Genomic DNA, 14,734 nt, shown 5'->3' on the forward strand with positions numbered 1-14,734 from the left:
TTTGGTTACACGCGCTTTTGACAGGGAAATGTCAAGTTTTGAAACCTGAGCTTAAAGATTGCCTGTGTGCGTTTAAGCACAACAAAATAACATCTACACAGTCAGAGGATGCAGCGGAGGACGCCTTCACAGATTCCCTTAGTGACTGATAAAAAACGTAATAAAATAACACGCTTTTTCACAAAATATGCATTTATTTAGAGGATTTTGATGTAAATAAACTTCAGTTGAGCTTTTACATCCCACTTATGTGAGTGGCCACTGTGACATCATTCAGTGGCAGGTTGGACATGGCAAAGAAAGTGTTTGGCAACTCTTTTGCGTCACATCAACTCTGGGATTGTCTATATTTAGCTCATATTCTCATTTAAAATGGTGCACTAACAATTTACTGCAACACATTGCTATAGCTATATGTTTTAAATGTGGCTGGGGTCCTTATAGGATGATGGGCCTTTTTTTTAAATTAATTACATGAAATATGATCAAAAAGGTTTGTAAGTACAGGCGTAAAAATGCTGTCACTGTGCCTTTATGGTTCTCTCCTCCTGAAGGCTGGATCTCTTCCACTGCGAGCCTTCAACTTGAATTTTGTTGCGGAAGAGAGGACAAAGTCGCAGGGAGCCAAATCTGCCTTTTCAGTGAGCTGTGTGTAATTTGGAGTGAACGTTCTCCCTTTGATGCTTCAGGGTGCTACGGGAGAACTTGGCACTGAGGGGGTGATCCCCCGGGACAAATTCAGAAGTAGGTCAGAAAAATCAACAACCACTCTCCTGGTCTCACTCACAGGGATGATCTTGGACATCCAAGCTGGGAGCGATTCATAGCAGTGGCACTGTGAGTGGTGTAAAGGTGCAGGTGACAGTGGGCACATTTAAATCAGTGGAGTGGAGTCACAAAACTTTTTGATTACAACTCAACTGCTGCATTACAAATACCCAGATGAAAGAAGTAAACAAGCAAACAAATAAAAAACCACAATTAGCGTGCTCCTCTTGGATTCAACGAATTTCAATATTACAACAACATGAAGAGAAATGTACCTTGATTTATTTGTGTGTGCGTTAGTAGCAATCCACTATGACCTCTTGCCCTGGTTGTGTGTTTGAATGAGAGTGAGAGGTGCTCACAGTTAGTATGTCCTGCAGTAGTGAGAGGGGCGAGTTATGCACGTGGTCACTGCTTCTACTGAGGATCTCCAGCCTCTCGTCCAAACCCAGAGAGCCCAACGCTTCACACACGCTTACGCGCTCGCAGTGACTCACAGCGCTCGCTCCTTCCTCGCTGTGGTCTTCAAAGCTGGTGGCATTGAGTGCATTTAAATCTCTCTCAGCATTAGCCTCAGTCCTTACACCCAGTATCTTTCTGATCTCTTGTGCCCAACCTGCTCTGGGCAGCTCACAGGACACTCTGGCAACTGTCGCCGTGGCACCAGATACATCTGGGTCCCCTTGCGATGCTGGACAAACCGTCACTCTGAGTGTTATCAGCAGTCTACAGGCCTTTAAAGCTACAGGCCTATCGCAGTCAACCAAACCGCTCAGCAATGCAGAGATGACTCCCTGCTCAACTAGACTCTTCAACACGTCGACTAAATCTGACTCCGCGTCCTGTGCGCGCGTGTCTCCGTGTGTGTGAAGTGTGTAGGCTCGGTCAGGCATCACAGCGTACGCGTGTGGTTGGGCCGGACGTGCGTCCGAGCCATTCGTGTAACTCCCGTGCCCCAAAAAGGCTTTGTCCAGCAGCAACTCCGCCAGCTCCAGCGTGTGAACTTTGACCTCCCAGTCCAGATCGGCACAGCCTCGTGAGAGGACGGAGCGCACAGACTGCATGAGGAGAGAGCAGGAGGGGGAGGCAGGCGACGACGGGGGCGTGTGTGACGTATGTGAAGAGAACCAGGCGATGAAGAACTTTACAACAGCCCTCCTGGCAAACCCTTCTGTGTCCTGGGAGAGAATCTCAAGCAGCTGGGTCACGATTTCAGTCTGGAGATAGACGGGACATCGAGTTAGCAAAACCGGGCAAGTTCAAATCAAACTACAGATGAACTATTATCATTTAAATCTGATATCTGTTCTGAGCCCCACTATCTCTATCTTGAGTGTTGCTGTTATTCCACAGAACAAAACAAAAAGTGGAAAAATTCTTCCCTAATGCAATTGATGCTTTGAACAGAAGCTGGAGGCGTTTTCAGCTCAGGCTGTCTACTATTAGGAAGGTCCACAGTTCGACGCCCAGCTCATCTAATGTCACTGTGTCTTGAGGCACAATAATAAACGCCAAATCCCACTGCATCTCTGCTCTGTTGCCCTCTCAGAATAAGCCTTTTACTTCTACTAAACACAGCGTGTTATTGCCTTTGCCACAAAAATACCTCCTTCCAGCTGAACAGTTGACTCAAACAAGTGCAGGTTCACACAGAGCACATGTGGCAGGTGTGAAAGAGTCTGGACAGACCACGGCAAAAATTATATAATTATTGTGGATGCAAGATCATCTGTGAAAACAACGGGCCACCACTGGTGAACCTGCCAGTTCAGGTGTTTTCTTACTAATGCCTGTGCCAATCTGTGCCCACAGGCTCCACTGAAGGATGCTGGGTCTTCTTCTGACAGCTTGGTGATAAAGCCTGCTGGAGGACATTTTGCAGGGCTCTTACTAAAAGGAACAGATACTGATAATGCCCTTGGGTGTTATCAGTATCTGTTCCAGTGGTGACAAGAACACCAACCAAGAAGCAAAACTAGAAAAAAATCAGTTGGAGGGATGAGGAGAGAAGAATGATCTGTGGCCACACTGTGCGATCTGTGAGCGACGTCTTCTTGTTGCCTCTTCAGTACACATGTTGTCACTTTTATTTGCACCAAAGCAGGTAAAATAAACCAGTTTGTTATACGAATACATGCTACATATATAATAATGTTAAGTTTCTAATATTTACTGTTCTTGAGTATTCACATGTGTCTTTATCCTCCTGTCATGCATGCACGTTCATGTACACATTCCTCGGTCCTATTTCGACAGGTTTGCCTTTACTTCTTCTCACCTGCTCCTGTGTGGGTGCTGCCCCCTCCTGCCAGCTGTGCATCACTGTCTGTGCCAGTGCTTTGATCGCACTGGCTCTCACATAACTCTCTGGATCCTGCAGAGCCTCCCTGAGGAGAGGAGTGGTACAGCAGCAGCCACCCAGCAGGGCCTCAGAGGCATCGCACGCCTGCTCAGCTGACGCCTGGCAGACACGCATCGCTCCCAGGTGCCCCAGAAACTCCACCGTTGAGTCTCTTACCTCCCAGCGCATGTCACACGCACGCTTCTTCACCACCTGGACGAGATCTAACAGACACAAACAATGTGATTTGTTGTGCAGATCTATTGCACAGGCTTTATGAGCTACAGGGAAGATGCTAACGCTGTGATTTACCGTGTCTGAGCTGGTCTGTTATAAAGGAGACGTCTGTGCAAACACTCATCCACTTTACCAAGGCTTGGTAGGACTTATGTAGCACCTGAAAAACAAAGACACAGTGATCTTATCACGATGTTCAGTCCACAAAAACATTTTTGTTCCCCTCAACCTGCCTTTTAAAATCTTGAACCTTTCTCTATCTCATTAGTTCTTGTCCATTCAAAAATAAAAAGCAGAAACTTGTGCTTTTTACATGACTCTATGACAATTACAGAAAATTGTGTGAAGAAGATTTTTGATGCTTGAAAGTGAGCAAAAGAAATTTAACTTTGACCTGTGCAAAAACAGGTTGAGATACTCAGGTTACTGACGCCATCTGGTGGATGGTTTGGGACTCTTAGTTCCAAATAATGAAAGAAGTGACAGTCCCTTCAACGTACAGTGATACTTTCAGACAACAGTGTGTTACGACCACAGTCTGGGGAGAGATATTCCTGGCTTTGTGCGCTATGGAAAAACTTGACAAACTCCAACTTTAACCACATCCATCACCTTTACAACAAACTAGAAATGAAACTCTAAGCTAGATCTTCCACAGGTCAGGATATTGACCCAACCCAGTGTAATGGGATGAGAGCCAGGGTGCATCCATATTAGAGCAAACACAGAGAAACAGACTCACATTTTAATTCACACCTACAGCCAGTTTAGGTGTGAATCAAAGCAGCTGTACAAATCTCTGATAGTTGTGATGATCTTACATCTGTGAACAAAAACACGCACAAACTTACAGTGGGATCAGAATCAGGATTGTCCAAATACTGTATCAGAAGTGTGAGCACGTCAGTCAGCTTGCCATTTGCTCCTGAAACACAAACAGACACATAAATTAACTCAGCGTGTTCCTTTAACATTTGTTTTTTTCACATATGCCATATACTACTTTTGTTTTGTAGAAGTATCTTACAGAATTTTTAAAAACTCATCACTTTACTTTTAATACATGCACTGAAGGTCTTTATATCCTCCATAAAGAGATTGGTTGTTTTCAGTATTCCCTTTTAGTTCCATTCATGTAATATGGATTCTAACTCTAATGACAGCTTTACCTGGGCTGTTACTGACAGCTGTCAGAGCCTCTAGAGCACATTTCTGAACTTTCCCACTGCCAATGACATTCCTGAAAACTTCACTACAGCCAGCGGACGAGGAGGACGAGGAGGACGAGTCGCCGCTGCAGATCCTCAGTAACGACAGAATTCCAGACACGATTAAATTCGGAGCACAGGGGAGGCAGTCAGGATCCTGTGGGAGAGAGGCAGATTATAAGCCTTTCCATGCGTTAGAAAAAAAGCTAACACCTTATAACGTGGCCTGCGACTAAGGGCGTGTTACTCCTATCATTCAGATTTTATCAGAAGTTACAATGTAATTATGTTTACATACATCTACTTAAGTGTACAGTACAGGAAAGAATTATTATTATACATGTTATCACCTTATTCTAGTGTGCCTGCCTTTAATTGTGTGTATGTAAATATAATTACATTGTAATTACAAATAAAATACCCTAAAAAGTCTGTTTTATTACAGAGGAATTAAAAATTATAGTGTTAACCGAAAAAGATCCAATATTTACTTAGCCACTCTCTCCTGTCCTTACACTCACCATGTGTGCGATCTGAGGTGTGTTTGTTAGACACACACTGATCATGGAGATGCAGGTTTTGCTCTTCAGCTGCTCAGTCATGGCAAACCGATGCATGTCTCCTACAGGCCCAGATCTCATGTTACTCCATAACATAAATGCAAGATAACATCGATTTTTCTCAAGAGTGTACGTCTTTGTGGGTCACCTGCAGTGTTTGTGCCTAGTAGGTTCTGGCCAGATATGATGTCGAGGGGTAGCAGCAGTAATCTCACAGACTGAGCCGTGTGGACACGGTCACTGCAAATAAAACCAGAAGAAGAAGAAGAAGAAGAAGAAAAGTTTGCAGATAAGATATTAGACTGACAAATACCCATGTTTTTTTTTTACAGAAAACCCAACCTCTACAGTCTTTTGTGTACAGAGTTTGTGTTGGCTGAACAAGCTGTGCTTACTGATGGCCGCCGCGGAGAAAAGCAGCTGCAGCATGGACGAGGTCAGCAGGTTTCCTGACGTTCAACATGAAAGTTAAAAGACGGGTGATGCACTGGTCTGGGACGCGGCTGCAGGAGCAAGCACAGCAAAAGTCTATAAACTAAACCAGAAAGAGGCTGAACAGCAGCACAGTCACTAATGTATACTTAAAAACAACCACTAAGTAAATGCTGTGAATGATGGCTGACCATTACACTGTCCTGTTGTATTGCATAGATCAACAGAACAAAGCCATTGATGCTATATCTATTAGCAGATTTCCATATTCAGCCAGGAAGCTCCACTGTCCTCACCATCCTATTAAAGTCACTACTTAAAATCTAAATAATCTCTAGTAGAGACCAAAAAGGACAGACAACTCAATAAAGCTACACTCTACTGTGTTTTATGAGGGATTTACCTGCATGCAGCTAGAATGACATCCATCAGAGGCAGTGTGAGTTCACTACAATCTGCTGCCACCATTTCCTCCAGAGAAGCTGTGACTGTCTGCAGCAGCTTGTCATGCAGAGGAGGCTTGGTCTGGCCCAGGAGCAGAGCCAGCAATCTGAGGGTCTGCTGACACTGATGAAGCTGTGCGCTTCCCTTGGGAACCCCCAGCGCCCTCTTGAGGTACTCTGAGATTGCATCGACAACAGCGGTGCAATCTTGGTTTATTTCCATGGGCTCGGCTGGGTTTTCTACAACTGCCTTGGACACGCTTGTGTTCTGCTCATCTTCCTTCTTATCGGTGCCATTACATCCTATAGATGAGACAGGCTGACAGAACAGCAGGACGTGGGCGAGCATTTGATTTGCAGCTGAGGCAACAAATAGGCTTGTGTCTGTCTGGAGTCGCAAAAGCGGCTCAATGAAATCTAAAAAAACCAAACAAAGATAATACATATATATGAGGATGTGTCAGAATTACAACAATATAATACCTATAGCACAGTGCCTCTCGCCCTATGGCAGCTGGGAAAGATCCAGCCCCCAGTGACCCTGAATTTGATATGCAGGAGCAAACAAATGAAAGGATGAACAGAAATAGCATATTATCCTTACCACTAATGATCCCCCTCTCATGAATCGATGCACAAAACTCACCTGCTTGTATAAAGAAGCTAAGACCATTTGGATGCTGCAGTGTGGTCCTTAAGCCCTGGATCCAGCCAATCCGTATGCAGGGATCCTCCCAGACCCCTATCTCCTGCCAGTGCTGACAGCTAAAGACAAGATCCAGAACTAAGGACTCCTGCAAGAGAGAGAGGGAGGCACAATAATAGGGCACATAAGCACTGGAATATTTTGTAACATTTTACTAAATGCACCAGGCGTCAGAAGCTCTACCTTAAGAACTATGAAGTCATCCTCAGCAGCAGCCAATAAGCCGATGAGTTTGAGAGTGAAGGAGAGGACACCTGGGGCTGAAGCCGTGTCATGAATCACAGCAGATATGAACTCAAGCAGACACGGACAGGCCTCCAGCAGAGACTCCCCTTCAAAGAGTGAAAGAAAAGAAAAACAATGATACAGATTTACACAGGATCACTTTTTTATGTGCACCATAAAGAGAAATGATAATGGTATAAAATACATGAAAAAGGAACATTTTAAATGTAAATTTATCTTTATTAATGCAATATAACATATATATATATAAGTATCTTTGAGTTTTGGGATCTTTTACAAAGTGTAAATGTTATCTGCAAATATCAGTGATATAATCTGAGTAATAATCACCTACAAATACAGTGATTCGCTGCATGGTATTAAGTTTAGATCAGTTCTCTGGAGAATGAGGGCTCTTTAAAACACACCTTTCAGCTTTTCATGTATTTTGAAGCTGGGTTTTTTTTTTTCGGAGAACTGGAATGTAAATGTGCTTGTCTCTGTCTCAGCTTGTGTCGTTTAAATATGCTATAAGCCATAAATCAAGCAGAAGTGACAGTCAACACAAAAAAGACATCGCATGTTTGTTTCATTTTCAAAATATCTGTTATTCAACCCAGGGTCGAGGGTTACATAGTATCGATTAGATGGTATTAGATGGTACTTTTAATAATATAATATTTGAATCGATCCTCCTATTAGAAAGATAGTGGGAGAGGGGGAAGAATGAAGACACTATCCTGTTAGGGTCAGTACTACTAACCAGCCTCGGTGAGCGCTGTGAACCAGTCCAGCAGTTTCTCCAGAATGGTGTCATCGGGCAGCGAGCTCCCTGAGGCCGCCAGCACCTCACAGACCCGGGGCAGCAGTGACACACACTCTCTGTCCATGGTGCTAAGGTGTGCGTGTTAATAACCGCCGTTGCTAGCTTAGGTCTTTACAACTAGGAGTTATATAAAGTCTACACATTCTCTAACCATTCATGTCAATGTAAATGTGACCTCTAGCTAAATTATGCAGTACAGACCAGACAGCAGCCACTTTAAACACACAAAGTCGTTGGTTTTTGTACTTTACTAAACGAACGTCTCGCGGGAAACAGTTTCGGATCTACCGGTGTGTCGTTTCCTTTTCCGTGCTTCTGGGCGGGTCTCACGCCGCTGCGCTCTTCGCTGATCTCTAAACATCACCGAGGGGGAAAATTACCACCAGTAGCTGTTGTACTTCCGGTCCCTATGCTTTACAGCTTTACTGCTTCTGCGCAGCCTTTCCACGCGCCTTTGAGGAGGTTCCGGTGTGGCGTTTCCGTCACGTCGTCCATTTTCACGGATCCGCACATGGTGCTGCACCGGCTGAGGATCGCCAGCCTTTTCGTTTTCGGGATTTTTGCTCCGCTGTAGACAAAAGTCCGTGTCGTAGTTCTGTTAAATGAAAGAAACGGTGGATATGGTGGACGACCCCGAGTACGAAGAGGAGGAGCCTTCCTTCAGCGACCCGGAGGACTACGTGGACGATGTCGACGACGACGGTAAGCAGTCACAGGAAAAACGCCGGCTTCCCGGCCTGCTGTTAGCAGTTAGCTAAGAGCTCAATGGTGGGGATGTTTTAGATGCTACAAAGCTAGCTAGCTTGCCTCTCTGCTCACCGGCACGTAGTAATAGTGAACAGTGAATAGTTAACAGTGAACATGAGCTGGATGCATAAGCGTAATTACCAGGAATACAACAGCGACACCACCCTTTTTCTCCAAAAAACTCCAACATAACGTTATCACAGTGTACTTAACGCCCGTTACAGCCTCACCCAGACCCCACACTGGGGCCTGTGCGATGCGATCTGAAAAACTGAAACAGGATTTTGGCTAGTAAAGCCGTTAGGGCACATTATTTTCTCTGTGCTGTTTGCCTATATAAAGTAGTTTGAATGGGGCAGCTGGTTGTAGCTCAATGGTAATCCTAACCCAGGTCTGACGGGCGTTTGCTCAGTAGAGCTTTTCAATTGTGCAAGTTTTGCAGTTGTGGTAAAATGACTCATCAGATACACGTGTTTTGTCTGTAGTAGTCACAATATAATTATTTATGTATATAGAAACTTTGGGGTAAATTTACAACAAAATTAGTACCATTTAATATTAATATGCAAGCTTAAGTTAAACAAAGACACAAATGAAATAGCTTCTGTGAAGCTAAACACGCCAGCATAGCGGTTCTTTATCCTCATCAAAATGATGTATATTAAGCAGTGAGTGTAAAGGAGATGTACTATTGTATCAACTTTATTACGATGTCATTATATGTTGTCTACTTACAAATCATGAAGCTTAAACCTACACATCTCTAATGGAAATTTAAACAAAAGAATTGTGTCTCTTTCAACGATGCAGTCTTCCCTTCCAGTAACTGAAGTGGTGGCTATAAAGTTTAGATTGGTTCTTGTATATGAAAAGAAGGTCGTCATTAAAATGAGATAAGAACCCCAACCCCACACAATCCGATCAGCTTGTTCATCACCCCTGACCCTCCTCCTTCACTTTTCAGAGCTTCTTGATGACATCCTGAGGGAGAAACCCCAGGAGGCAGACGGCATAGACTCGGTGGTGGTGGTGGACAACGTCCCTCAGGTGGGCCCGGAGCGTTTGGAAAAGCTCAAGAACGTCATACACAAGATCTTCTCCAAGTTTGGCAAGATCACGACCGAGTTTTACCCAGATGCAGATGGCATGACCAAAGGGTAAGACCACAGATGTTTTCTTCTGTGTTCTTTTGTGCATCTGTTTTGATTCAAGGTGGATTTATGGATTTGAAGCAGAGGGTTTTTGTTTTGTTTTGTAGTAATTGTTTTTTCTCCTCGTTACAGTTACATCTTCCTGGAGTATGCTTCTCCTACTCAAGCCCTCGAAGCAGTCAAGAACGCAGATGGATACAAACTCGACAAGCAACACACGTTTAGGGTCAACCTCTTCACTGACTTTGACAAGTGAGTATGCAGTACCACCCAGTAAATGCATTGTCCAGGTATTGCTTGCCAGACTTGGAATACAAGTAAATAATCACCCCTTTGTTTTTCTCAGATACATGAACATCAGCGATGAATGGGAAGCTCCAGCAAAGCAGCCTTTCAAAGACTTTGTAAGTGTTACCTTAACTTTTCAGTCATAATATAATGAATCTGTTTATAAGACTTAGAATTTGTTTGACAAAAATAGCTTCATGTCAGCACTTTCATTATTAAGTTGACCTTCATAAATCAACAGGACAGTCTCTATCCTGAAACCCTGCAAGCAACAATTACTTTGTCTGTGTTTTCAGGGGAATATGCGCCATTGGATCGAGGACCCAGATTGCCGTGACCAGTACAGTGTGATCTATGAAGCTGGAGAGAGGACTGCCATTTTCTCCAACGACGCTAAAGAGCCAATCACAGTTGAAGAGAGAGCGGTGAGTTTTTAATTACTCACACAGAGTTGGTGGGAAATGCAGGGCTTGTATCGAACATGATTGGTCAGTAGTCACTGGTTTGGAGAGTTCTGATGTTTTTCCTGCTTTGATGCAGCGCTGGACAGAGACGTACGTCCGATGGTCTCCTAAAGGTACCTACCTGGCTACGTTCCACCAGCGGGGAATCGCACTGTGGGGCGGCGAGAAGTTCAAACAGATTCAGAGGTTCAGCCATCAGGGTGTGTCCCTCATTGACTTCTCGCCATGTGAAAGGTAATAAAAAGTCGATTTTTTTTTAAATCCAAAGAAGCACATTATAGTGCACAGAGTATCCCGTTCTAGTATTTATTTATTCTTGTAAATAAGGCAACGTCACCTAAATCCTGTGGGTTGTTGCACCATGACCTGGGGACAGCAAAGGATGATTAATGTGCAGATAAAGCACTCTAAAGAGGTGCCGAGTTGGCCTGTGAGCCACTGTCTGATTTTAATGTGTGGTTGTGTTGGCTTCCAGGTATGTGGTGACCTTCAGTCCACTGATGGACACCAAGGAGGACCCACAGGCCATCATCATCTGGGACATTCTGACCGGACAGAAGAAGCGAGGCTTCCACTGCGAGAGTTCTGCACATTGGCCTATTTTTAAGTCAGTATTATGCTTTCTCTCTTTTAAATCTAATTTAAGTCAAATTTGCTGCTCCTTGCAGAGTTTGGATGCATCTTCTAATTTTACATGTTTGTTGTCAGATGGAGTCATGATGGGAAGTTCTTTGCAAGGATGACGCCAGACACACTGAGTATCTATGAAACTCCGGTAAGTAGGCCTGAAAACAGTCTAGATGCGTTTAAATGAAATGTGCAAATGATATTAAAGGTTTATGTTTTGTTTTCTTCTTTTAGTCTATGGGCTTACTGGACAAGAAGAGTCTCAAGATTACTGGGATAAAGTAAGAGTTCTTCATACTCTCATGCTTTTAAAAGCAATGGCATTTTGTATAGAGATATTAATGTTTGTGCATCTTCAGGGACTTCTCGTGGTCTCCTGGTGACAACATCATAGCATTCTGGGTACCCGAGGACAAAGACATCCCAGCCAGGGTGACTCTGATGCAGATGCCCTCCCGTCAGGAGATCCGCGTTCGCAATCTTTTCAATGTCGTCGACTGCAAACTGCACTGGCAGAGAAACGGGGATTATCTGTGTGTGAAAGTTGACAGGACTCCCAAAGGAACACAGGTACTCATAGAAGGAGGACAAACAACTTATATGTCACAGATCTCTTTTTTAAAAAACCAAGAAATAATAAGTTGACTTTTTTTGCTTTCTCAGGGTGTCGTTACCAACTTTGAAATCTTCCGCATGAGAGAGAAGCAGGTTCCTGTCGATGTGGTGGAGATGAAGGGTAAGACATGTATTTGTACAAACACAGAAATGAGCTGCAAGTAATTCTAATTTCCACAGAAAGGAAGTTAATCGGTTTCCCTTCGTGTTGTTTTCCTTCTAGAAAGCATCATAGCGTTTGCATGGGAGCCCAATGGCAGTAAGTTTGCTGTCCTCCACGGCGAGTCGCCAAGAATCAACGCCTCCTTCTATCATGTCAAAAACAACGGCAAGATCGAGCTCATAAGTGAGTAGAAGGACAGGCATGCAATGTTATAGCAGAGCGTTGTTGCTTCTAATGTGTCCACTAAACTGAATGTGACACTTTTCCTTTCACAGAGATGTTTGACAAGCAGCAGGCCAACAGTATCTTCTGGAGCCCACAGGGACAGTTTATGGTGCTGGCTGGGCTCAGGAGGTAGGTTTTATCTGAGTGTGTGTGTAAGAGATGAATATAAGAAGCCACTGATGACAAACTAAACATTTTTTCTGACACCTCGTATGAGAGCTAAGCTCCTGATTCTAACGCTAATCTGAGGCTTGTGTTTCATTAGTATCTGTAGAGATGAGTGTCTTTGTACATGGATATAACCGCGTTGCCTCTCCTTTGCAGTATGAACGGAGCTCTTGCCTTTGTAGACACGTCAGACTGCACCATGATGAACATAGCAGAGCATTACATGGCCTCTGACGTGGAGTGGGATCCAACGGGTCGCTACGTCGTCACCTCCGTCTCGTGGTGGAGCCACAAGGTGCGTAGCGCTCCTCAGGCCTCGCCAGTCCTTTGCAGATGAGAGGAAATGCAATCTGGTCTTTTTCTGTCATCCATTCACTTCGTTTTTCTCCACCTTTACGTGCGTGCTAGGTGGACAATGCGTACTGGCTGTGGACGTTCCAGGGCCGACTCCTACAGAAGAACAACAAGGATCGATTCTGTCAGCTGCTCTGGAGACCAAGACCTCCAACCCTGCTCAGCATAGAACAGATAAAGGTACAGTTTCTTCTCTATATTGTGTGTGTGTGTGTGTGTGTGTGTGTGTGTGTGTTGTTGAGTGTGTAGAGCCAGTGACGACAAACATAATTTTTCTGACACCTCGTATGAGAGCTGCACCGTGGCTCCTGATTCTAGCTCTAATCTGAGGCTCCCAGCTACACCACATTATACATGTGTCCACCATGTACTGTGATGATGCGTTTGTGATTGTGAAGCCATCTGTCACGTTAACATGCTGTCATATACACTCATCTGTTCTCTTACAGATGATCAAAAAGGATCTGAAGAAATACTCAAAGATCTTTGAGCAGAAGGATCGTCTGAGCCAGTCCAAGGCTTCTAAGGTTTGACCTGTTTATATTTATATTTAAACTTATCTTTGGGAGAGTTTGTTGGAAATGCTTTTCCCAGTTTTTCATGTGCTGTCCCCCACCTCTTCCATCAGCATTGGATAGGCCCCTTTTTATTGTCCTGTTAATTTGCAAGTTAATCATCTCCTGTATCTCTTTACATGCTTTCATGGTAATGCAAGTTGTGTGTTCACACTGAAATGTAAGCTTTGTGGGTTATGATGCTGAACTCTGCTCTGTGTGAGTAGGAGCTGGTGGACAAGCGCAGGGCAATGATGGAGGACTACCGACGGTACAGGGAGGAGGCGCTGAAGATTTATCAAGAACAGAAGAGCATTCGCCTTGAGCTCAGAGGAGGTGGGGCCTCTCACTGTTATCTCACTCACTGTTAACTTGCCTTTGAGGCTTTTTCTTAAGAGTGCTGAAATTTTTGTGTCATGTAGGAGTGGACACAGATGAGCTGGACAGCAATGTGGACGACTGGGAGGAAGAGACCATTGAGTTTTTTATCAACGAAGAAATCATTCCCATTGGAGATCTGTAGTCCCCTACGCAGGTAACATATTGCACAGGTTGTTGTGGAGTCTTGTCAGCAATTTGTCTTGCAGCCTTTGATTTCACTGTGGAGATGTGTTTGTATTTTAAACATCCAGCTATAAAACTTTTCATTAGTCCACATAATGCGGCTGCATATAAATTAGGGGATGCATGTTGTCTTCAGTTTTAATCTGAAGTGGCAAACAGAAAAATTAATGCCATTCCCGCATGCTCATACAGTCAGCAGCATCTTCATCACCCCCCCTTTTGCTCACAGTCTCACTCTGCATTTCCGCTCTCGTCTTCCCCTTCAGTCCATCCGTTATTGTGTGGAAGGAGGAGAGAGGAGCTACGTCATTGATTGGAGAAGGACGACGACCACGCTGTGAATCTTGGGGCTTCATCTCGGGCCGCAACGTTCAACTCATCATCAAAGTGCGCCTTACGGATCAGCAGCTTCATCGAGAGACAAAAGAGAATACTTTGTATTGCCTATTTTCTCTTTGTCTCTCAGCATCATCTTCCCCGTTTTTTTTTCCTCTGTGGACTTTGATATTTAGCAAAACTGCCTCCTACTCTGTTCATTAGTTGGAGTCTCAGTGTCTAATCTCAAACTCCATCCTGTGTTGGACCTTCCTCAAGCCCCCCTGGGGATTTTTTTTGAACTAGCCTCACCATGCTAGTCTGTCGTTACAGGGCAGCACAGAGTGCCATACCATTCAGGGGTGGAGGTGTTGTGAATAAACAAGTAGCCTTGTTAATAAATGTGCTGATGTGGCGCTATAGTGGCCTGTATCCTCCTCCTTTCAGACTAGACTTTCACACAGGGAGGGGGCGCGCAGTGGGAAAACCTTTAAATAAACAAACAGAATACCACCTGACTCTGTCTCACGGTTTGGTTATTATTAGACTGAGTCCATTGAAATATGGATTGATCACATGTGATATCAGAAAGCTAACAGAAAATTAACCTGCATCAGTCTGGAGCAGTGTTTACACAGTAAATATGCTAAAACTGCTGCGAACTTGATAAAATAATTCAAAGATGTACATAGCCGTTGTCGTTCACTGATGTCTAATAAAATATTACTGCGTACCCTGATAATACTAATTAGG

At 44.1% G+C, this 14,734-nt stretch overlaps 2 protein-coding genes and 2 non-coding genes across 4 annotated transcripts; 3 read left to right on the forward strand and 1 right to left on the reverse strand.

Annotated features, from left to right (window-relative positions):
* Positions 1–166: 166 nt before the first annotated feature.
* Positions 167–8,060, reverse strand: brat1 (BRCA1-associated ATM activator 1). Its single transcript, XM_085162927.1, has 12 exons — positions 7,684–8,060; positions 6,879–7,027; positions 6,636–6,783; positions 5,950–6,406; positions 5,510–5,617; positions 5,263–5,354; positions 5,076–5,176; positions 4,516–4,711; positions 4,198–4,271; positions 3,422–3,506; positions 3,047–3,333; positions 167–1,985 (listed from the first exon to the last, which is right to left on the reverse strand). Exons 1-12 carry the CDS (start codon positions 7,808–7,810, stop codon positions 1,065–1,067), a joined length of 2,745 nt encoding a protein of 914 aa, XP_085019053.1. The 5' UTR covers positions 7,811–8,060; the 3' UTR covers positions 167–1,064.
* Positions 8,061–8,214: 154 nt separating this feature from the next.
* Positions 8,215–14,499, forward strand: eif3ba (eukaryotic translation initiation factor 3, subunit Ba). The gene is made up of 19 exons (XM_085162929.1): positions 8,215–8,448; positions 9,458–9,650; positions 9,777–9,896; positions 9,991–10,048; positions 10,229–10,357; positions 10,473–10,630; positions 10,872–11,003; positions 11,105–11,171; positions 11,258–11,304; positions 11,383–11,593; positions 11,687–11,759; positions 11,862–11,984; positions 12,077–12,155; positions 12,351–12,489; positions 12,603–12,728; positions 12,998–13,075; positions 13,330–13,438; positions 13,525–13,637; positions 13,933–14,499. The coding sequence occupies exons 1-18, from the start codon at positions 8,349–8,351 to the stop codon at positions 13,623–13,625; spliced, it is 2,043 nt and encodes a 680-aa protein (XP_085019055.1). The 5' UTR covers positions 8,215–8,348; the 3' UTR covers positions 13,626–13,637; positions 13,933–14,499.
* Positions 12,198–12,279, forward strand: LOC146517231 (small nucleolar RNA SNORD60). Its single transcript, XR_014874794.1, has one exon. It is a non-coding gene; the product is annotated as a small nucleolar RNA SNORD60 (small nucleolar RNA).
* On the forward strand, positions 12,798–12,882 carry LOC146517232 (small nucleolar RNA SNORD60). The gene has a single exon (XR_014874792.1). It is a non-coding gene; the product is annotated as a small nucleolar RNA SNORD60 (small nucleolar RNA).
* Positions 14,500–14,734: the final 235 nt, after the last annotated feature.

Source organism: Neolamprologus multifasciatus, chromosome 6, assembly GCF_963576455.1.
Source record: "Neolamprologus multifasciatus chromosome 6, fNeoMul1.2, whole genome shotgun sequence".
Classification (NCBI taxonomy): domain Eukaryota; kingdom Metazoa; phylum Chordata; class Actinopteri; order Cichliformes; family Cichlidae; genus Neolamprologus; species Neolamprologus multifasciatus.

Bases quoted from the DNA above. Each gene is read 5' to 3' on its own strand.
- brat1 (XM_085162927.1), bottom strand. From the start codon at position 7,810: ATGGACAGAGAGTGTGTGTCACTGCTGCCCCGGGTCTGTGAGGTGCTG. The intron at 6,407-6,635 runs GTGAGTTTTGTG...TGGTTTTTTTAG, and splicing joins TAGCTTCTTTATACAAGCAG to ATTTCATTGAGCCGCTTTTG. The intron at 1,986-3,046 runs GTGAGAAGAAGT...GTCTATCTCCAG, and splicing joins CAGCACCCACACAGGAGCAG to ACTGAAATCGTGACCCAGCT.
- eif3ba (XM_085162929.1), top strand. From the start codon at position 8,349: ATGAAAGAAACGGTGGATATGGTGGACGACCCCGAGTACGAAGAGGAG. The intron at 8,449-9,457 runs GTAAGCAGTCAC...TTCACTTTTCAG, and splicing joins GGACGATGTCGACGACGACG to AGCTTCTTGATGACATCCTG. The intron at 12,490-12,602 runs GTGCGTAGCGCT...CGTGCGTGCTAG, and splicing joins TCTCGTGGTGGAGCCACAAG to GTGGACAATGCGTACTGGCT.